Source organism: Plectropomus leopardus, chromosome 17 (genome assembly GCF_026936395.1).
Source record: "Plectropomus leopardus strain MGB_pleo_1.0 chromosome 17, ASM2693639v1, whole genome shotgun sequence".
Classification (NCBI taxonomy): Eukaryota; Metazoa; Chordata; class Actinopteri; order Perciformes; family Serranidae; genus Plectropomus; species Plectropomus leopardus.
Genome location: NC_142192.1, coordinates 28114496 through 28137500, shown reverse-complemented (window position 1 = coordinate 28137500; position 23005 = coordinate 28114496). Strand labels below are relative to the sequence as shown.

The window sequence follows — 23005 nt, the reverse complement described above, 5'->3', positions numbered from 1 at the left end:
TTTTTATTTCGAAACATTGGTGATGGTTGGTTGGAACAGTTGAAAGATGATTCAAGTCAGTTTTTTGTTTTATTTACTTTCTGTTGACTTTGAATAAAGTGTGTTTTATGGTAATAAAATTACTGTTTATTTAAATACAGTTTGGTGGGTTTGGTGATAGCGATTTCAAAGCAGTTTCTGGTTAAACAATAAGGATCTTGCTCTTTAACCAAAATGTTTTATCTCTGTAGGGATCCTTTCCTTAATGCTGTCAGACTCTTGTAACAATTTGAACCTGTCTGTGGCAAAAACAAGCTTTTTCAGTGCTTAACAAACAAACTACTGGTTTGTTTGTTCTGCTGTCATGTTAGGTAAAGAGCGTTACTGTCGGTATTTGAATAGGCAGCATTAGGACAGGCAAAAATAAGCCATGGGCTTCAGCTTATTCCTTTTCGGTTACTGATTGAAAAAAAAACGTGTGATATAATCTGTTTTGAATGATGCATATAACCAAAATAAAATTATTCATATTCATCCATTCAATAGATTGTAAATTCTAGAGGGGAGGTTTTTTTTACTGTGAGCCCCTTTTTGGGTTTCTTAACCTCTGCTGCACAAGTTTTGCTGTGTTTGTTGTTGTCTACTTGTTTTTATCACATCTTATGTGCAAATAAATTCAAATTCAAATGGTGCGCAATCACCCTTCAAATATATATTGCAGCCTGTTTTGCCACTGCAGCACTATCACTCAAATCTAGCAATTTCAAAATGTTGTTGTTCCATTAATTATTTAAAAGGAAAAACATGGGAATGATAGGGTTAATACGGCTGAAGAATACCAAATTCATCATTTGAGTTCATTCTCACACAATCTGTTGTAAACTTACTTGAGTTAAAATGATGAGCAGCTCATTCTTTTGTTATCCGGTGGTGGATTCCAAATTTCTGGAGCCGAATGGGACGACGAATCTGCAAATATAAGTTGTAAAGCAGATCTATAACACAGGGTGGAGTAACATTGTTTCTATGGTGCTACATGATGGTTTTGTGACATGAAGACGTCCTCTGTGTGTCTTTACCAGTGTTCCCAGTGTTGCAGTCATTTCCACCTTAAGACAAACACTGTCCGGGTTTTTCTGTTTGTTCAAGTCATAACATATTTTTCCCCTGAAGGCTGCAGCGTTTAATTCCTCTGGAGACGTCACATGAGCCGCCCCTGTCCACGTGTGAGAAGCAGAGATCTCAAACCAACAAAGACGGAGTCACTGTGAATCATAAACTGGAGCAAAACAAACACATTGATATGTTGATGATGGTGCACGTACTGCTAATGATAAAGCAGAAAAACAGGACATGATAAAGAGCGGCTCATGTGGCACACTGAAACATTTCTAAAACACCTCAGCTACCAGAGCATAGCCTAGTTTGCCAATTATAACAAACTACAAAGATTTAGATACAAAGATTTTTATTTTTTTTTTTTATTAAACGTTCATTCTTGACTTCTTAAACAGAACCTCAAAAAACAATTTCACCACAAGGTCCATGCAGTAATTTTACTATTGCTTTTATCATATTGCATGTCGCTCTTCAGCAGAGGGAGTGAAAAAGTTATCATGGGAATTTTCTATTTTTGTGTCCAAGTAGGCTTTTAAGATTTAAAGTTTATTCTAAATCTTGGATGCAGAAGTTGGGGAACCAAATCAACAATGAGGTCCATTTAGCAGCTGTTCTGAATCTTCATCATCTTAAAATTTTTAAATAGCAAGAGTCAACATTTCATTCAAGAATAAACTTTTTTTTTGTCATAATAGTAGAGCTGTATCACGTTATGCATAAATTATTATGTTTTATTTATTAAGAGACTGTCAAAAATGTATCTCATTTGTTATGTCATTTTTTAGTTATTTTTAAAACTGTAACCTGTGTGTGCTATTGACAGCAGTTATTACTTGACTTATACCTGCAAGTTGTATCAAATAACACAAAATAAAAAGAATAGGTTAAGAAAAAGAAATTACTTTTTAATCTCAAACTTTTACGCCAACATTGCACTTGAAGTTCCTAGAGTGGCTATAATCTTTTTTTTTTTTTTTAAAGCCAAAAATACTGTAAATCACATATATATATATATATATATATATATATATATATATATATATATATATATATATATATATATATATATATATATATATATATATATATATATATATATATATAACAAGGTTGCTTGTAGTGATGAACCCACAGGGAATTATCACCTTAATCTGTACATCCCCTTTTCCCCCATGGAGCTTCATTTGGATTGTCAGCTTATTGTTCTGCTGTTCTGCCATAACTTTACTGTTTTGGCTCACTTTCACTGTTTTAATAGCGTTTTCTTTTTGGGAGAAAAATACTGTAAACCCGCAGCAGACAGATATAATCAGAGACTAGCTGGTGAACGTAGTGGAGCATGTAGCAGCTAAAGAGTCAGATATTTCCCTCAGGAATTGATAGACACTAAAAGTAAGAGAAAAGAGGGTAAATATTGAGCTTTAACAGGTAGGTATGACCCCAAATGAATGATAATGTTGCTCTGTAACTGCTGGATGTATACATTTAAAATAGTCCGCTAACAAGTTCACCTTATTAACTAAAAAGTGATTCATCAGTGTTGTTTTAACTTGTTTCTGCTGGCACCAAGTGGCCAAAAAAAGTCATTGCATGTTTAAAGTGCCATGATAACATTTACACTCTCCATGACAACCAACTGCTGAAGAAGATCATGCGATATTAAATGGATCTTGTGGTGAAACTATTTTGCTTCTGTTCCTGAAAATATGAAACCGATACCTGTTCGGCGTTACTGAAGTCCTCATGTGAGTAAATGTAGCATCTGGAACAAAGATGATTCTTCAGTCCTGCTTCACACACCCTCTTTCAGTAACCCGAGCAGCAGAATAGCTACTAAATTATGTTGACTGACTTATTGGCAAATGTTTCAACCACAGACTGAATATAAAGATGGACAACATGACAGTTCCCCCAAAGTGTAGCTTATAATCTTGATCGCCCCCTGGTGTCTGTCTACAGTATAGGTCATAAAACCCGCCCCTCCGTGTTAGGGAAAGGGACATAGGCAAAACTAAAAACTCAAACAGAATATTTTTTTTCCAAAGATGGTTTCTGTCACTGAAGGATTCACACTGAATTCTAGTTTTCCGCCATGATTGACAGCTGTGACAGCCAATCTATACGCTCGTACTCAATGGAGCTGCTTCCTATTGGTTGGACAGGTGTTTTGTTGGGAACTCCCCCAGCATAGATATCGCTACAGTGCAGACTCCGACAGCAAATGGTGTCACCAGCGCAAGATGGCAGTATCTGGGATATTTTAGCTTAAGTTAAACAGTGTGGGTAAGTGGGGGCGCATCGTCCATCTTTATATACACTCTATGGTCTCAACACGTTTTAATAGTTCCTTTGACCTGGTGAAAGTCTTAAAGGTGAAGCCAGCGATTCTAATCCAACACACTTTGTGTCAAATTCAGTGAATATCTCCTAACGGTCTGCTAGATGTCTGTTCTATGTGTGCACTGAAAAAATAGATCCAGTTTTCTAACACAAGTTTGACTCTGTCAGGAAGAAACAAAGTGGCTCTGACCAGGTCAAACAACAGTATTCCAGCTAATTAATTAATTAGCAACAGGGTCTGACTGTATTTGTTGACAGGACAGGTGACAGGCCATAGTAGTACAAAGAGAAAGGCAGAGGAGACGAGAGTGACGATAAATTTAGCACATTTTAAAGTGCTAAACTCGGTCAAGAACCTTTCTCCAGAACTGTTGACTCCACCTTTAAGGTGCAAACACATGACTTGACACTACTGCCATAAATAAGAGTTGGTCACAGCATTTATTTCCATTTTCTGACAAAACTCCACACAAAAACAAACTGGAGACCAAGCTGAAAAAAGAGAGATCCTTCTATTTTATTTCATTTTCTTTTCTTCTTTTTTTTGCTGCTGTTTTGCAAGTTAAGGTACAGTGCCTTATTCCATATTTTCACTGATTTATTTAAATAATGAAATCGGAGAGAAATCTCTTTTTCCGAGGACACAGAAAGATTGTATTTTTTTATAACAGGGGTGGTGAGGGGGCAGGTTGCGGGCAGGGGGCAAGGAAGGGTGGGAGAATAAGAGGAGGCAGGTAGTGAAAGTGGGTGGAAGTTTACAAGGACGGAGGGTTTGCACGGTGTTCACAAACAGACAGACAAACAGGGACAGATAGACAGGCAGGGTGAGGAGGGGGGAGGCAGGGAAAGGAAGGAGTGTGAGAGAGAAAGAAGAGAGGAGGAGGAGGGAGACAGTGTGCTTTGTCATGTCCAAATGAAAACAAGCAGCTCTCAGACCCACACCGAACTTAAAAAAAAGAATAAATAAATAAAACTTTTACGAACAATTTTGTTTTTTAAAAAACACCCAGTCGTCTATAAGAAAACAACAACAACACAAGCAGAAAATAACACATGGGGAGGAGGGGGGAGGAGGGAAGGAGTCAGAGGAGGTGACCTTTTTTCCACCCTGTTGAGGGCATGAGTGAGTGTTTAAGTTTTATGGTGAGACTGATTCTTTATTGATAGGGGAGGAGGAGGAGGAGCAGGAGGAGGAGGAGGAGGAGGGAGAACGGCAGTAGAAGATTGGCAGTGAGTACGTAGAAATAGAGAAAAACGGAGGGAGAGAAGTTTGGCGAATGGTAGGAAATGGCAGTGATTAAGGAGCTGGATCTGGGTGGCTTTTCTATGGCAAGAAAAAAACTAAATAAAAAACGATGCCACCCACCCGCTCAAATCGCCAGTTGGGAGTCAAGACGGGAGCTGCCATGTTGTTGTTCTGCTTGGCAAGAGTAATCGCAGTGGAACAGTCAGGTTTTTGTCTTTATTTTTGTAATTTTAATCTTTATTCTGGTGTAGTTTGAGCACACGTATGAAGAGTGGCTGCAGCTGACAGTGCAGTTATAAACATCGGCACAACAGTGTTATTGGCAGATTAGTGCTGTAGAGACTTTGGATAGAAAAAACAGAGGACAGAGGGACGGAGAGGACAGGAGAGATTTACAGACCCCCCCCTCCCCCGTCCTCTCCTCCTCTGTCGTTGGTCCTCGCGTCGTCTTGGCGTTTGATTTTTTTTGTTTCTTTAAGGGATGAGAATGGAGAGGAGGAGGAAGGAGGAAGAGTAAACATTTTCTTGTACAGTTTGAGTATGTTGGCAGGAGAGGAGGGATGGATGGAGGAAAGGAGGAAAGAGAGAGGGAGGCAGAGGAGAAGGGATGAGTTCAGGGGAGAACGGGGTGAGAAGTAAATGATGCTTTGATAATTTAATAGTATGTCTCTTTTTCGACCCAGCCTGCAGAGACAGAGAGGAGAGGAAAGAGGGAAACAAGGAAAAAAGAGAAAGAGAGAAGAGTTACCTCTCAAATTTTCACTGACATTGACTGCACACTCTCCCAAAAAGTTGTAACCTAATGAAGTAGCACTAAGAATATGAATTATTTAAAGGAATGGCCTCTGTAATGATTTATAAATGTTATGTTTTTCCGTTATATTTGTCATTTCTTTGTTTTCACCTTTTAGAGATCCATTGTGACATGAATTAGAATCTGTATAATGTTAATCACAATAACATCTTACAAATGTGTAAATACTTTTGTACTGCAGTTTAGAAGCAGCCTGATAGAGGTGAATAAAACTCTATTTTCAATATAATCTTGTTTCTAAAAAACTTTCAGGTTGCAGGCTCACAAACACAAACAATGTTTGTTCAAAAAACATTCCCTTCAAAGTTTCCATGCACCTGTGAAAGAAACTACTGTGCAGCTAAAAAACACGTACACAAGTGAGTGTGTGCGCGAACTTACCTCCAGGGTTTCGGCGAAGGATGAGTTTTCGGATCTCATCGTAAACAAAGATGAGGAAACTGTACGGGAACGCACAGAACCACCAGCTGGGCCTGAGAGGGAGACGGAGAGTGAGAGCAGTGTCGGGTCAAAACACAGAGACAGCAATGAAGAAAACAGTGTCAGGGCTGAATGATTCACCCATCTCATACCACAATTTGAAATAATTTTCAAATGGCAAGAGCTGGAAGCTTTTTAATGCTACATGATCTAACCAACCACAGTCAGAAACAAGTGGCCCTGTGGGCTTCACCGCCCTGCGCTCCGTGTGACATATGTGAACGAGAGCAGAGGAAGAAATAACTTGAAAATGCCAAGTTAGCAAGCTGTGATGCTTGCAGTGATACATTTGGAAGTAGCCAAGTTCGTGTTTAAGTGCAATCCACATGTTTACACATTACATTGTTGATGCACTTACAGCAGACAGGCGTTCAGAGCAGAGGAGAAATTAGCAGGTGGCTCATGTTATTAAATGTACAGTGTCTGCTTCAGTTTGTCCATGAATAATTGTTGCAGCCCAGAGATTTATTGTTGCTGCTCTGAACTCCTCAAAACCCAAGAAAACTGTATGTTGCTTCACAACTTCTCAGTAAAAATGTCAACATATTTATGGTGACAGTTATCTCATTATTCTTTGTGTGGTAGAGCCACAGCAGTCAATTTGCACCTAAGTTGTGATTTATCATGGAACGGACTGGAGATCAGTAAGATTCATATTCATTTTCTCATATATTAATGTTTGCACTGAGCCTGTTGTTCTACATGGTGCTCAGTACCTGTCTTAAAAAGTAAAGTGCATTGTAATTTTAGGACATGGAATTACACTGACACAGTCTTTTATAATTCATTATCCCTGAGAGTGAACATGGAGGGCTGCTTGTGTTACTTACTTGAGCGGATACATCCGTAGTGCCAGGTCCATGCCAGGGCAGTAGGACAGGAAAGCAGCCAAAGCTGTTTCCTCAAACAGGCCAAAGATCAAAATCTTATTCCTGCAGGAGAAGAATAAAAGAGTTAATTACAGTGCACATGTAGAAGAGAGATGCGAGGTAAAGGCAGACAGAGTAAGCAACACTTTTTTTCCACTGAAAAGACTGGAAACGTCATCTGACCTCTCTTTGAGGAGTTTAAATGTACTTTTGGATCACAAAATGGCTTCAAACTTGATTCCCTGCAGGCAGAATTTGAGGACAGCTGTAGCAGCAATTGGGTTTGTGTATGTGGACTTTTAAAGCTGCTGGCAGAGCAGAGCAGCAAAGAGGGCGACGGACAGTGCGAGAACCAGACGAGACGGAGGGAAAGAGGGGAACACACAAACAGGCTTGAAATTAGGCCCATAAATTGAGGGTGTCTCAGTGAAACTTAGCTCTCTAGTGAAATCTAGTGGCAGCTGTGGGATACTGCAGCAACCACGGCAATGCCTAGTCACCACCACAAACCCAACTTATTTCTTCTTGAGATTTAACCCTTTGAGGCCTGAAGCAAATCACTTTACTCGTCTGCTTTCAGATGTCTTTCACTAGTATTTAACCCTTTGAACACTGTGCATATTGATGTGATTTCTCTCGTCTTGACTTACTTCATGCCCTGCTGGAACACAGAGTTGCGTCTGGTCTTGCAGATGATGACATCTGCCCACTGCACCACCACAATACTGACGAAAAAGGCTGTGTGGCAGGTAAACTCCACAATCTTACGTTGCTCATAGGTCTGCACACAGAGAGAGGAGGAGGCACAACACACGTTTTTTAAAAACTTAGATTACTGCTATTAAGCTATTGGTGAAGGAAATATTGTGGGAGTTTTGTATAAGGGCTGCACAATATGAGGAACATATACAATATAATTGCTCAATATCACAATAACAATATTACTTGTGATAAATAAAGGGCTCTTCAAGAGTACTCAGATCCTGACTCAGACTTACACAGTGCTCATGTCTATTCTGTATCCAAAATATGGCCAGACGGTTGCTTATTTTAGGGTACCAATTCCTCTCTGGCAATTGCACTTTCACCTGACCTCAAGTTTTCACATTTTCCTCCTTGAACCAAGCAGAGTAGTACGGCAGCACTAAACTTCATTTGAGACAATGCCTGCAGTGACAGCTCGCTCTGATTGGCCAGAGAGTTATCAGCATGGCATGCAGCAGACAAAATAGTACCTCCAGACAGAATGTAATATGTTGTTTCTATATTCAAAGTGCAATATTGCAGTTTTCCCAAATGTGTTTATTACACTAGTTAACATCATGATAACTATAAAAAAACAATATCATAGGCAGCCCCAATTTGTGTGAGTAAATGAACATAACGTCCCAACACACACGATGGAAATGCATGAAACAGTAAACCGTCACGTTCTGTTAGGTCACTCAAACAGAGCAAGAGGACACTAATATCGTGTCATACCCATTGCTGTCCGTAGCTGTCCTCCAGGTCGTTGGTGGAGCGGTCGTCCCAGTTGAGCCGGATGCCGACAAGCTCAGACGGCAGAAAACCGTTTTCAGCCATGATGACAAAATAGGCGAAGAACCCACCAAGAGCTTGGATCATACCTGCAGACACAGATTTTAGTCAGACATTGATTAGCTCTATTATATACACCCGCTCTGCAGAAGAGGATAGGGATGTTCTGATTGACTGGTCACCAATGGGAAATCAATTTGTTACATAAAAATTTGCAGATTTAAAAAAAACAAAAAACTCTAAATTTCCACCACACAGACTTGACAGTGTTGTTGACTGCAGTGGAATCATGTCTTTATCAATATCTTTGTGTTACCATTGTGAAAGAACTCTGACTAAAAATGCAGCGCATTTAAAACACAGACAGATTTGAGGCCAGTACAGGCTGTCAGATTTCTGCGGTGGTTGTACATGCTGATAATAATTGCACCAATATCTAAAATCCAGCACAAATGATTAATTGGTGATTAAATATTACACACAACGCCTTTGACACTGTTTGCAGGCCTCATTTTACGTTGAAAAATCACGGCACCTACCAATCTGTCCATAGGCGATACTGATGAGTCTCTCGTTGACCAGTTTGTCCCTCAGTGGGTTTCTGGGCTGCCGCTTCATGATGTCACTCTCTGCTGCTTCATAGGCAAGAGAGATAGCTGGTACCTGAAGGAGGAGACATCAAAAGATGTTGTTCTCAAAGAGGTTCCTTTTGTAATTTCCTGTATGTGCAGCTGGCTGTGTTTACAGTGAAAATATTTATGTCTTTTTTTCACATGCAACACTTTATGTGACAAACTAGAGCAGTCACACACTGCCACCTAGTGTCTTTTTGTGTACATACTGTGTTTCTTACACACAACCTTGAACTCAACTTCAGAGCTGTCTGCATGTCTAAGCTTTGATCCACTACCCTTGTCTACAGAACATTTTTTGTCTGCATCTCTACTTATTTTCTACCTATAATTTATTTTATAATGTTTGTTTATTTAATTACCCCCTCCCCTTTTCTTTTTTTGGTGTTCTGTTCTTGTTTTTGTCTTAATTCCTGTTTCATTGGATCAAGGTGTGTACGGTGAATATATCTATCTGTCTGCCTGTCTTTTATCTATCTATCTATGTAAATTGAAAAAAGGGGTAGGATTTGATAAGTATTCACTACCTTCTACTCCCTTTTGGACATGATCTACTTAGGTTTGTTTACTGAATATGTCCAATGGGCATTCTGGTGTAATTTTTTTTTCTTGCTTATATTTTATTTTGTTCTTTTATTATATCTGCCATGTTCGAAAATAAAAATCTAACAAATGTCATCATGAAAGGATCGAATCACCAAATAATATTCTCATTTATTATCATTATTATGCCGGTGTAAATACAGGGGGTATGCAGGGGTAAATACCGGTTCACTGCCCTGATTTAAATGTTGATTGAAATGTTATTTATGCAGAAAAATTGACTTGACTTACATGAGTGATCATGTGACTGAGTGATGCCCTGATGATAATTACCAGGCATTAATGTGTATAATTTGCCACCTGAGTACCTGTACATGTATTGTTGACATGTTTGTGTACAGCTGAGCTTTATTGTGCATGCATGAGTGTTCAGAGATTACGCATACAAGAGCTGAATGCATGTGGCCACCTGTGATTGGAAAAGTGAGTTCACACACTGCTGTCTGCATTTTTATTGCCTGACTGAATAAAAACACAATAGATCAGAAAGCTACAGTGTGTGAGTGTCTCACTGGTTATGTTTGTGTGTTTATGTCTCTCACCATGTCAGTTCCCAGGTCGATACAGAGGATGGTGATGGTGCCCAGAGGCAGTGGGATGTTGACCAAGATGAAGAACAGGAAGGGGGTGATCTCAGGGATGTTGCTGGTCAGAGTGTATGCAATGGACTTCTTCAGGTTGTCAAAGATCAGACGGCCTGGAACGATACAGGTGGTATATAAATAAACACATACAGACCACTGGAGCAGTGAAACCCTTCAATAAGAAAGATGATAGAAATACTGCTTGATGTGAAGTTGACCCCACACCTAAATATCACTGCTAGCTTTTTAGAAACAGAAACAATAAAAATAATTAACATAGAATTCATAATGAGAAAAGCATGCAAAGTGCTTTACAATAGAATACTTTGTAAAACTGACTAAATAATTCTTCAAATCCACATCTTTCTTGCCATTCAGTCTTATTTATCATCATATTTTCACTGTACCTTTGTTTATTTTGGTAAAAACAAGACTAAAAGAGACAAAGAGATAGAAAGAAGATACACATTTTTTCTTGCCAACAGGTTTTTAAAATACATTAACTCTGGAATCATGTTGGCTAAAATTTTGGTGACATTCTCATGTCAACAAACACATATGTAAACAAAAGGGCAATGTACAATATAGTGACATGACCTCAGTCATGTCACTATATTGTACATTGTACATTGTACATTGTACATTTTAAACTCGAAAATTCAATAAAGCCTCTTCACTTCCTCCCTCCATCTCATAATTCTTTTAATCTTTCCCTCTTTGCAGTCCTTTTTTTCTCCAGCTGCCTCCGACCTTCACTTTTCTTGCTTTTATCCCTCACCTTCTTCTACTCCAGTGACGATGGAGGCAAAGTTGTCGTCCAGCAGGATCATGTCTGCAGCCTGTTTGGACACATCTGAGCCAGAAATTCCCATGGCAACACCGATGTCAGCCTTCTTCAGGGCAGGAGAGTCGTTCACACCATCACCTGTCACAGCTACGATGGCACCCTGACAGACAAGGAGGATACACAGTTTTTATTCCCATCCAGGACACACAAGGCGATAAAATGTGTGCCAATATTTTGCCATCATATTACGTATGTGCATGTTTGTAAATGTATGTGTTTATATAGTGAGTGCACCTGTCGCTGGCAGCCTTCTACAATGATCAGTTTCTGCTGGGGTGAGGTTCTGGCAAAGACGATCTCTGTGTGGTTCCTCAAAATGTCATCCATCTGCTCCTGACTGAGGTCTTTCAGATCTGTACCATGGATCACACAAGCTTTGGCATCCCTGCACAACACAGATAAAGCACAACACTCTAGTACACATTTGTATACAAATTATTAAAGCCTTTGTCATATAAAAGTGCAGCAAAGTAGAAGGCTGCATTGAGCATCTTCAGTATAAAAATAATGGTAAAAGTGTCATTTCTATCCTGCATTGCGTGTAAACTTGTAAACTTGTGATCTTAAATTTCTGTCTTACCTTGGGTTGACCTGGCTGACGGGGATGTTGAGGCGTGCAGCAATGTCTTCCACTGTCTCATTGCCTTCGGAGATGATGCCAACACCCTTGGCAATAGCCTTGGCTGTGATTGGGTGGTCACCTGTTACCATAATAACCTGAAATACAGGATGAGATGAAGAGGTAGGTGATGAAAGGGAAGGAGAAAGAGACAACATTTAGAAAAAAGTAAGAGGAGATGATGCCATCATGTGGGATAGAAGGCACAGTATGAGAAGAAGAAATAAAAGAAGGGGAGAAAGGATGTAAAATTAAAAGAAAAACAATTCAAACTATTAATAAAACAGTCTTGGAAATTCCTCTAAAAATGTGTGTGACAGTTATCCCCAGCCTTCACATCCAGGTGGGTGCTCTGTTCTGCTTTCTCAGGTCTTTAAATGGCAGACTTGAAAGGTGCCCACCTTGATGCCAGCGGAGCGGCATTTGCCCACGGCGTCGGGCACGGCAGCACGAGGAGGGTCAATCATGGACATGAGGCCTACGAAGCAAAGGTTGTCTGTCTGGAAGTTGACGTCATCTGTGTCGAAGGCAAAACCTTTGGGGTACTTGTCCTCTGGCAGGAACACGTGGCAGAAACCTGGAGGAATTAAGGATAAGTGTGTTACATAAACAGGAATTTACATGAACAGGATGCCAGCACACAATAAGATACTGGATATACCGAAACTTTGTTGCTAAATTCCAAATCATGACCCTTTATTAAATGATCAGTTTTCCTATCATCTATCATCCTTACCCAGTACTCTCTCTCCCAGTCCTCCCAGTTCCAGATAGGCGTTTTGGAAAGCCTCCTTCATCTCATCGTCCATGGGCTGCTCTTTGCCCTGCACCATGATGGTGGAGCAGCGGTCAAGGATCCTCTCTGGGGCTCCCTTCATCACCAGCAGGTAGCGGTTGTCATTTTCATCCTCGCTTTCGTGAATTGAGAGCTAATGGGAACATATTTTACCGTTAGCATTGGAAACATTTAAGAAGTATGTGGTGTTTTTGCATGTTTTAGTCAATTTACTACAAATCTTCTACATTATCTGCATCATTTGTGGACTGCATGAATAAACGAAGGGGACAAACCTGGTATTTGTTGGTGGAGTTGAAGGGGATCTCGGCCACCTTCTTGTTCTTGTCCCTCATGGCTTTGACGGGGCCACAGGACAACTCGATACACTTCAGCAGGGCTGACTCAGAGGCATCGCCGGCCACCTCACGCTTCAGGATGGGCAAAGACTCCTGGCCAGCCTTGAACACAGCGCGGTTGCACAGAGCAGCGATGCGGGCCAAAGACACCCATGTTGTGGAGCTTTTGTCAAAGGAGGAGCCTGAAGAAGCATCAGAAGAAAGGGATAATTATTGAAAGGTGTCTCAGCCTAATGCTTTCACCCTTATCTCCATAAACAGATATCTGCATATATATAAAAAAACAGTGGCCAACAGGGAAACACTTGAGTATCTGAAGTGCTCTGATCTCTGTTTGTAGCCCAAATAGTATTGACAAATCACGTTTGATTAGCAGGAAAATGGTGGAACTCATCGGCTGAAACACTGTCTCAGAACCCATCAGCTATCATCCGATCATGCTTTTATTTAATCAGTTTTATCCTTTTCGTTAGTGTCATGGTTTGGAGGTCTGTCTGTAAAGAACAGGAGCTCTCTAAATCAGACTGTGAAATGGTCAAGCTGAACCCGGCATCCGTGTATACCAGACAGTCACAGCAGGTAGCCAATGCTAACTTAAATAATGACATGTACCCTTTGCACATTTAGTCTCCCCCTCCCCACTCTCTACCCTCTGGAGAGAGGTTTTCAGTCCTGAGGTGTTAAACCAAGTGCTGTAAAAACAGTTTTGTTCCAGCTGCCATCACAGTGGTGACCAAGCTGTAGGAAAATTGCACAAAAATACACATTGCACAAGATAATTTTGGAGCCTGTATTTATGATTTATTTATTCATAGTTTTAGATTGTTTTTATTTAATGTTTGGTATTGTAGTTTAGTGTTCTTAGAGGTGTTTATTACATATTTAACATTTTGATTAGCACAGGGTCACTTTAATTGTTTTATCTGCTACTCATGTTTTATCCTGCATGTTGCCTGTGGTGTCTGAAACTGCATCAATGGATGCCTTGCACTTTATACAACAAACCAAACAAACCTACAGGTACAAATAAACCTGAACCTGATGACAACAAACGGAAATGTTGTCTGGACCTGTCTCAGGTTGCTATTCGAACTGTAAACAATGATCCATGAGTGGAAAAAGAAGTCTTGGCACGGATGTCCACTGGCTATACTGGAACCCCAAAAATATGTGGATGTTGTACCCAGAGGCTTCATTGCCTGACCTATAGCGATGGATTCTGAGAGTGCATTCACCCAAACGGGACAGCCACCTTTTTATTTCACCTCAACTATACCCAGGCACCCTGCTGTTTGCTGTTTCTGTTCCAGAAACTGCCAAGATGCAGGAAAGGAACTTAAAACTTAAACTCCAGCCTCAAAACATTACTATATTTAGTCTATGGTTTAAAATCAGTCTACTAATGCATGTTTAGTGCATGCACTAAACATGCATTGATTCAACTGGTGTTGAGAGAGAGTACAATGTTTAGTAAGAGCAGGTTCAAAAACATGCTCCCTTGCATACAGTTAAATAGGTTGGAGGTTTTCAAAGCTGCACTAAAATAGAGCCAGAGCGAGCTGTTTTTCAATGAAGCGACATGCTGCTTAGCCTGTTTGCTGAAGCATGGAGCAGGTTAAGACATTTCATTCGGAAACACTGAAACAATCTGATGTTCACCTGTTTTCATTGTGCCCAGTAAGGAAGAGGTGTCAGACTGATGACTTAATGAAAACAGAGCCAGATTAATGTTAGAAGTTTCTAATGCTGTGGTTCACAAGGGTTAAGCTGTGCCTTAAAAACTGTCCTTTGTGTGTCTTTTACTCTGCTGCAGTAGTCAGGGAAATAGTATAATGTAGCAGGAGGAGAACACGCACACAGAGAACAAAAGACATTCAGACTAGAGTGAATTTTAAATGCTTCTTTTTACAAGTCAGGGTCGAACACTTCTGCACAACTTTTCACTGTCTGTGCAGCCCTAATATTTAAATAGAAGCAATTAAAATCCAGATTCTAGTCTGAATCTCTTTTGTTCTCTGTGTGCGAGGTGGCCCTTGCTGCTCAGTAATTAATGCTGCTGTAGAGAAACCGAGGACATAATGCTCTCAATATTTTAACGGGAGTTTTGATGCATGCTGCATGAAAGCAAGAGAGAGAGGAAAATCTCACCAGACTGGTCCTCGGTGGTGTCGGCCTCGTGGATCTGGTTGTCAAACCACATGTGGGCCACGGTCATCCTGTTCTGGGTCAGAGTGCCTGTCTTGTCAGAGCAGATGGTGGAGGTGGAGCCCAGAGTTTCCACGGCCTCCAAGTTCTTCACCAGGCAGTTCTTACGAGCCATTCGCTTAGCAGTCAATGTCAGACACACCTGATAGAAGACAGATGAGAGAGACAAAGAAGGAAACAGAGAAATGACAGAGAGAGGACATAAAAGTGAAGAGAGAAGAAAAGACAGGAAAGAAAGAAAGGGGATGTTGGCGACACAATAAGACAAAAGGAGAGAATACAAACAAACCACAGGAGAAAGAGAATAAATAATTAGTATCTATGTGTTAAACTAACAGCACAGATAAGCATCTCCAGGCACTAAACTAATTTTGCCAAAGAGCAGCCACACCAGTGCCATATTGTACCCAGAACAAGCCCACCCTGACACCTGGAGATGTTCATCCTGCTCATAATAACGTTCCTTTTATAGCAAAATGCACTAAAATCAAAACCTGCTTCCAAAAATAATATAAAAAACACAGCCCAAACAGCAATGCAGAGAGAAAATGAGGCATGAACAAGTGAAGCAGTGAAGCAGAGCAGCGGTGCATTATGTCATCATGCCAACTACGGCAAGACCCATGGGCCAAACAGAACTAGCCAAGGCCAAGCAGAGGAGGCCGAATTCAGTGTATCAAGCTGACTGGTCATTAGCCTAATATCATTACATTAGCTAGCCGTTGTCATTGCAGACAGCACCGCGACTGGCCTGGAAAAGAGAGAGAGACATACAGAGAGGAAGATGGAAAGAGAGAACACAAACACACAAACACATATGGGGCTGCTTCGGGAGAAAGAGAGATGGAAAGAGAGAGATACAAATGACAATACACCACCTTCACCACAGTAACAGGTACTGACACAGTGAAAATGCTAAAGCACACAAAATACACAGATACACACAGAAATGCACACAGACATACAGCAACATCACAATACACTGAAAATACACAAGCACAGAGATACAGGAAGCAGAGACAAAATCAAACAGCAGACACAACAACACCACATCAGCCTAAACACAACCGGACAGGTGAAACTACAAACTGCTCGATGAATCTAGTAATCTAGAGTCTCGGAGTGTAAAGTAATTCTCTTGATGACAAAATCTACAATTTTGGCTTATATATGGGTAAAACAAACTACTAATACTGTCCAATCCTAATGTCCATGAATGTTAGACATTTCATGGCAACAGCTTTAAAAACATTTAAAAAATGGTCACTGTTTCCCTGACTTTGTGTAGCTTCTTAGATTTCTCAAACAAATGAAATACATGAAGCATATGAAGTCACTGAGTAGGAATCAAACACAAGAAATGTGAAGAGAAACACACAAGAGAGACACAAGAAAAACAGCTCAAAAAGAAGGAATTATACAACCATCTAATGAACAACACACACACACACACACACACACACACACACACACACACACACACTTGATAGAAAAATTAAGACTGCTTTCATACTGAACCTGTTTTTAACAAACTCAGGTTAATGTTTAATTTTTTCCCCCTTGATCCAACCCAAATGAAGCGAACATTCCTATCCTTTCTACCTTTTCCCCAACTCATCATCTCTCACACACAACTGTACACTCTTAGACACACCACTTTCTCATGTCTCTGCCTACTCACAGTGACGGTGGCCAGCAGTCCCTCAGGCACATTGGCGACAATGATGCCGATGAGGAAGATGACGGCCTCCAGCCAGGAGTAACCCAGGATGATTGACAGGATGAAGAAGGTCACGCCGAGAAAGACGGCCACGCCTGTGATGATGTGGATGAAGTGCTCGATCTCCTTAGCAATTGGTGTCTGCAGAGAAGAAGATGATGTTTGGATTGATTGAAGATTACTAGAATGCAAGAAGTTATTCTACCTATAAAACATTTTTTACTTTTTTTTTTTACATATAATTAAACAGACTGACGCAGACCAGAAAACTTCATGGATAAGCTGTGGTCTTCACATTTAGAACTATTTTATCAAGGAGCAACTGAACGATTACATAAAGATGCAAAACAGAGTCTGTTTTATGTGGCTTGTAAAAGACACAACAGACCATTGCTGTAAAAAATACTGCTTAACTAACAGTAATGTATATTTTTTTTAAATACAGTAAAATCATAATTTTACAGGAAAATTCATTACAGTGTACTGATGAATATAGTACCTTTCCAGTCTCCAGGCCTGATGTGAGAGTAGCAATGCGGCCCATCACTGTACGATCACCAGTACACACAACGATGCCACGTGCTGTTCCTGAAGAAAGAGAGGAGGGAGAGCAGGACTTTTGAAATGATTAACTTTTCGATCACTTCAAACAAGATGAAGAAAGAGGAGAGCAGAAAATATGTAGACTGTGAGTACAGATTAATTCATAGACAGAACTAAAATTGAAAGACTGAATGCAGTGTAACAAAAAGTCCACAGGAGGGCACCACACATTATTGTTTTCCTTTTCTGCCACTGTGAGGAACTATAAATGTGAGTTAAAGGGTCTCATGGTGATATGATGGATGGAACAGGTACAGCGTCAGATGGGGTCACATTTTAAGCCCCTGGGCTCACCCTGATGGCCAGTCATGTCACCGACCGCCTTCTTAACGCCAAACACTCTGATGGTGACCTACTATGAAAGCTAATGTGTAGTGTGTTTGTTTGCAGGTCGATCTGAGCACCGAACCGGAACAATACACACACACACACACACGCACGCACATGCAGCCATATGAATGAACATGGTGGCTAACCCTAACAGTGAGTGCATAATTATAGTGCATGTGACGAAATTGATGGTGATAACGATGATGTTGGTTTTGGATAGAGCTGATGGTGACCTTACCCTCAACACAGTTGGTGGAGAAGAAGGCAATGTTGCGAGTTTCCAGGGGGTTGTCATGGGTACAGTCAGGTGACCTGGTCTGGGGCTCTGATTCACCAGTCAAGGACGAGTTGTCCACCTGGACAGAGCAGGAGAGAACCATTTGGTAAGTGGGTGAGAAAGAACAGTGTCCCAGTGTACAAGCAGTCGTGGAGAAATGATTTATCGTCAGAGGTATGTTCCACTCCACCAAGGCAGGTGGAGATATTTCCTTTTCAGCTAGCTGCAATAAACCTATATTATATATACGGTCTATGATATACACCATATCACAATCACAACTGTTTATTTATATTAGCTTGGGGGTAGAAAACCTCTGCATCAGGTACATATAATTAAACAGTTCTGAATAAACTCTGCCTTCACCGATTAGTTTTAAGCCACCCAAAAAAATGTCTCTCAGTTGAAGTGTAGCCTACGTGATATTTAGAATATTTCCACTGCTTCACCTTGCTGTAATAAAGCCCTTACCGATCTGGATTTGAAGTTGTTATATCAAAAACAGCAGATTACGTTGAGAAAAACATTTCATTTATTTTGTAATTTCACTCCACTGAACGGCTGAGTTGCTGGTTTACTGCTGCCTCCATCAGCTATTTAGGAGCAACAGTTCAAATATAGTGTACACTTAAACTGATATTTTAAGTTTTATGTCTCTCACCTGAGCCAAAATTAAAAACACCAGCCCCTCCTCAGTGCTTACATTTATCCCACCCACATTTTGAGTTGGATTAACATGTTGACATGCATTTTATAAGTCCAGTTTTAGTCCGACTAACACAATAATTCGACTTTTTCTAACATGTAAACAAACCGACTGGAAATCTGTGTGAATTTACCATGAAGACAAACAGTTTGTACCTGCAACATTTGTGGAAATTGGGACATGAAAACCAATCTGGTAAACAGAATGAATTTTGAATAACATCTTAGTATCACATTGTGAGTGTGCTGTGCTTAAACACCCAACACATCAGGTGAATTCCAAAACGCGTGAACAGAGACTCGCTGTTTGCGCTTTAGTTCATACTCATATAGACACCTGACTCAACTGCAGCCATACAGTAAACATTTGTTTTCCTTAGGCTTTGTGTAATTACAGGAGTGCATCTGTGCCTGTAACCCACCTTGCAGCCGTGGGAGGAGATGATGCGGAGGTCAGCGGGGATCCTGTCTCCTCCTTTCACCTCCACCAGGTCTCCTGCCACCACCTGCTCAGCATTGATCTGCATCTTCTCTCCCTCACGGATCACCAGGGCTTGCTGTGAGTACACAGGGAAAATGACAGTCAATATACAATGTTAAAAATAACACAAAATATCTGTAAAGAAGCTATTTAGAGAAAGGTTAGAGAACAGGTGAGACAGCACATCAGTATAAAAATTGGAGCAGTTAGAAGGTACATCACAGACTGAAAAAAAAGACAAGGTGTGAAAGCTGCGACAGCATGATACTGTGGAGTGCAGCTTCATAAAAATTTCCACTTAATAAACACCTGCATCACTCGGTAACCCAATGTGATATCCTCATTATGACCCAACTCATTATCATCATTCTTCAGTCTCTGAATGACAGAGGTTTAGTCTTTCTAGAATTACTGTGTGTATTAATGTGCACCTTCATATTTCAAGCAATTTCAACCAGAGTGCCTACAGTTATGGTTGCTACTGGACAATTTTTTTTTGTGCATGAAATACTGCGATCAACCGCCACAGGAATGACGTGTTTGTTTTCATTTTTTTAACAAGGATTACTGCAGTTTTCATTTTGGAAAAAAATGTTTTGTTGCCATCTTCTAAATATGATGATTTATATCTGAATTACATGGCTCTTTATTAGTCCATAACATTCTCCATTTTTTAGACTTAACATAGCTCTGAGAATCTAAATATAGTCTTCTCAACTTGCAAGCTTGTGCTAAAGGTTTACTTACTAAAAGTAAAATCCACCATGATGCTTAAACATGCAAAGCTACAAGTAGCAGAAAAAAAAAAAGACAATCTTTGGCAGCAATTGACACAAAACGCCCATCACAATAACCTGGTTGAAACACTGAGAGTCCAGTACCTGAGGGACCATGTTCTTAAAGGACTCCATGATCTTGGAGCTCTTAGCTTCCTGGAAGTAGGAGAAGCAGCCGGTGATGATGACGACGGCTGATAGCACGATACCGAGATACAACTGGAAAGAGAAGGAAGACACAAGATGAGACTTTTATTTTGAATTCAGAAAACAATTGGTTTAATTCACCCTTATCTAAAAATCAATCAAATAGGAGGAAACAAAGTGGAAAAAATAGACCAGAGGAGAGACACTGAGACACAGACAAAGAAAAAAATAATCAGAGACATTCTGACATCAAACTCTGGAGTGTGAGAGATAAAGGAGCTATTTGTGGAAGTCGAGGCTTCTGTAAATAACACAAACGCCTTTAAAGCTTTATTTAATGTTTTCATGCCGGAGCTGACAGCAGCATGTTGTTTGATTTGACTCAGCCACCTGGAGGCTGTCCATCTGTTTGCACTATACTCCATCAATGGTTTTATCACTGTGAATGTATCACAATTAGAAGGTCTAAATGCCATCTTCTGAATAATCCTCTCATTCAGTACTCCTATCTAAGTCCAGTACCCTCTGACTAGTGATGGGGATTGAAACCTGGTTCTTTTCAGAACCCCAAAAATCAATAACCTTTGAGTTTATCGATACTGCTATCAAGTCCTGTGGGTCCTATAGCATAACATCTTGAGTTGAGCCATGTCATTTAAATCAAATCACTGGTCCACATACATGAATTGTACATCAAATTAAACCTAAATGCAGTACCTTTGCTGTCTTTGGGTTTAAAAAAAACCTTCAACTCCACCAGCTGCTGCTACTGCAGCACAGCTGGCACCGTCTTCATCATGATCCACTCGCAGCGGCAGTGTAAGCACACCCAAACTTTGTAGCAAGTCCCGTCAGTTAAAAATAGTAATCCAATGTTGAAATCGAAGTTGAAATTGGCAGAATACGAGCAAGTTAGCTACATAAACAAGGTTTCATAAGGTTTCATTGTGTTCAGCACTGGCTCAGAAGCTTGAATAATACAGTTGATTGGGTGAGAAATTTGTTATCTCAGCAATATAAAATAAACAGTCACTTGTTAAGCAATTTAAGCAAAGTCAGTTCTCTTAAAAATGCAGTCGCCTCGTCTTTCCAGCTAATAATAGAAAAGTATCGATAGTGATATCGTTAAACACTTGGATTGTTAAGAAGTCTTGGTAATGGTAACAGTATCAACAAAAATGAATGATCCCCATCCTTGCCTCTGACAGAACTGTAACTTAGACTTTATATTCTGGGTGTGTGATACAGTCTCAGTAACTCATGCTGACTCATCACTGCTGTTGTTTCACCCTGAGTTCTCCCCTGTGGTCTGCATTAAGTATTTTGTCCTTTCATGCTGTGTGTGTCAGCGCCGCTTAGCCTCAGTCCTCAGCTCTACTCAGCGCTCTGACCCGACATCAAACAGTGCTGACCCATGAATGCCCCTCTCTTACCCTGCCATTACCAACGCCAGGAGTCACACGCTCCCCGTGGTGGGCCCAGAGTGGATGCTAACAGGGTGGTGTCTGTCACACTAAAGACAGATCGGCTGGCGTGATTCAGACATACGTCTGACACAACCTTTATCACTGACACAGCAACATCCCTGAGGAGTAGTGACTCAGCAAATCGCATTTTGAGTGATGTGCTGGAGGACAGGGAGCACACACACTGGCAGCTACTCACAGTTCTCTATGTGCTTACCCCCTCTGGATGTTTTTAATATCTGGCATCTCACAGGTGGTGCACAAACAAGTGGTCAGACTGAGAATTCATCCGTCTCTACAACTCCCCACTTACGTTATCCCCGGCGGGCTCGTCCTCAGTGGCAGCCTGGATGGCGTAGGCCAAGAAGCAGAGGATGGCACCGATCCACAGCAGGATGGAGAAGCCGCCGAACAGCTGGCGACAGAACTTGACCCACTCTGGGGTGGTGGGGGGTGGAGTCAGGGCGTTGGGGCCGTCCCTGGCCAGGTACTCCGCTGCCTTAGCATTGGTCAAACCCTAAGAGGGGCGGAGGAAATGGGAAGGAAAATATGGGAGATGGATTGAAGGAAATATGGATGTGCAAATGCAAGAGGGTGTTGGAGGAGTTGGAGTTAAAGAGTGTAGAAAGAAAACTGGATTTTATATTATTTTAAATAATCTTTTTATCTTTACACCTCTTGTCTGCACTAATTTTACCTTTTATATCTTATCTATTTACTATTTTATGGTGAATTTGTATCCTTTATTAAGTTTTATATTCTATTGCTCAGTAAAGCACTTTGAATTGCCCTGTTGTATGAAATGTGCTATACAAATACAGCTGCCTTGTCTTAAAGGAGGTGTACTGACTGGGAAATCAGAGTAGATTTAATAATTGTTGCACCATCAGCACAGCGTTGAATCACAACAGAAATGTGAAGCTGAGCTGACCTCTGTTATGAAGTAAACGACTTACCTGGACGATATCAGTGTTGTATTTCCGGCAAACCTCCTCAACAGACATTTTGTGTTCCGTCTACAAAAAATTCAAATAGAAAACAAACTTGAACAACTTGTCAGTTATTGAATCAACTCAAAATAAAAATCAGGATATATTATGCATGCAATCAAAAGATACTATCGAGCAATGTAAAATGTTTCAAAGAATACGTATTTTGGGGCAAATGTGTTGGTGTGATGGCATAAAGTCTTTCCAAAAAATATGTTTTTAATGATTTGCAAAACGGGCTCTCTCAATTTAATTCAAAGCAGGAAATGAATTCAAATCACTGTTGGCGCCCTACATAGTGTCCTGCTGATCCATGGTTGACAGTGTTTACCCCTTGGCCGAATTTTATTTCATTTTTCAATATCACCAAATATCTGTTCCAGCGTTCCCCCTATATTCATTCTGCAGCAGCGCGCCGTGTCGACTCCCTGCATGAATAAAGTGTCTGTGGTTGGTTCACATGTCTGTAATAACAGCAGGACAGTTGAGTGTCTGTAATCT

General features: G+C 40.5%; 1 protein-coding gene and 1 long non-coding RNA gene across 2 annotated transcripts in view; both read right to left on the bottom strand.

Annotated features, from left to right (window-relative positions):
* LOC148186685 (uncharacterized) overlaps positions 1 to 2095 on the bottom strand; it is an 11720-nt gene extending 9625 nt beyond the window's left edge. The window contains exons 1-2 of the long non-coding RNA XR_015779470.1: positions 1059 to 2095; positions 867 to 948 (exon numbers count right to left, since the gene is read on the bottom strand). This is a non-coding gene — a long non-coding RNA (uncharacterized LOC148186685). The remainder of the gene's footprint in view (positions 1 to 866; positions 949 to 1058) is intronic.
* Positions 2096 to 3860: 1765 nt separating this feature from the next.
* atp1a3a (ATPase Na+/K+ transporting subunit alpha 3a) overlaps positions 3861 to 23005 on the bottom strand; it is a 36926-nt gene continuing 17781 nt past the window's right edge. The window contains exons 3-23 of the mRNA XM_042506466.2: positions 22472 to 22531; positions 21829 to 22032; positions 20008 to 20121; positions 19068 to 19202; positions 17902 to 18019; positions 17230 to 17318; positions 16692 to 16871; positions 14954 to 15152; positions 12743 to 12987; positions 12408 to 12600; positions 12073 to 12248; positions 11633 to 11769; positions 11287 to 11437; positions 10984 to 11152; positions 10164 to 10318; positions 8926 to 9049; positions 8330 to 8475; positions 7498 to 7628; positions 6809 to 6910; positions 5880 to 5971; positions 3861 to 5368 (exon numbers count right to left, since the gene is read on the bottom strand). Of these exons, the coding sequence (XP_042362400.1) occupies positions 5340 to 5368; positions 5880 to 5971; positions 6809 to 6910; positions 7498 to 7628; positions 8330 to 8475; positions 8926 to 9049; positions 10164 to 10318; positions 10984 to 11152; positions 11287 to 11437; positions 11633 to 11769; positions 12073 to 12248; positions 12408 to 12600; positions 12743 to 12987; positions 14954 to 15152; positions 16692 to 16871; positions 17230 to 17318; positions 17902 to 18019; positions 19068 to 19202; positions 20008 to 20121; positions 21829 to 22032; positions 22472 to 22531 (2949 nt within the window). The 3' untranslated portion in view covers positions 3861 to 5339. The remainder of the gene's footprint in view (positions 5369 to 5879; positions 5972 to 6808; positions 6911 to 7497; positions 7629 to 8329; positions 8476 to 8925; positions 9050 to 10163; positions 10319 to 10983; positions 11153 to 11286; positions 11438 to 11632; positions 11770 to 12072; positions 12249 to 12407; positions 12601 to 12742; positions 12988 to 14953; positions 15153 to 16691; positions 16872 to 17229; positions 17319 to 17901; positions 18020 to 19067; positions 19203 to 20007; positions 20122 to 21828; positions 22033 to 22471; positions 22532 to 23005) is intronic.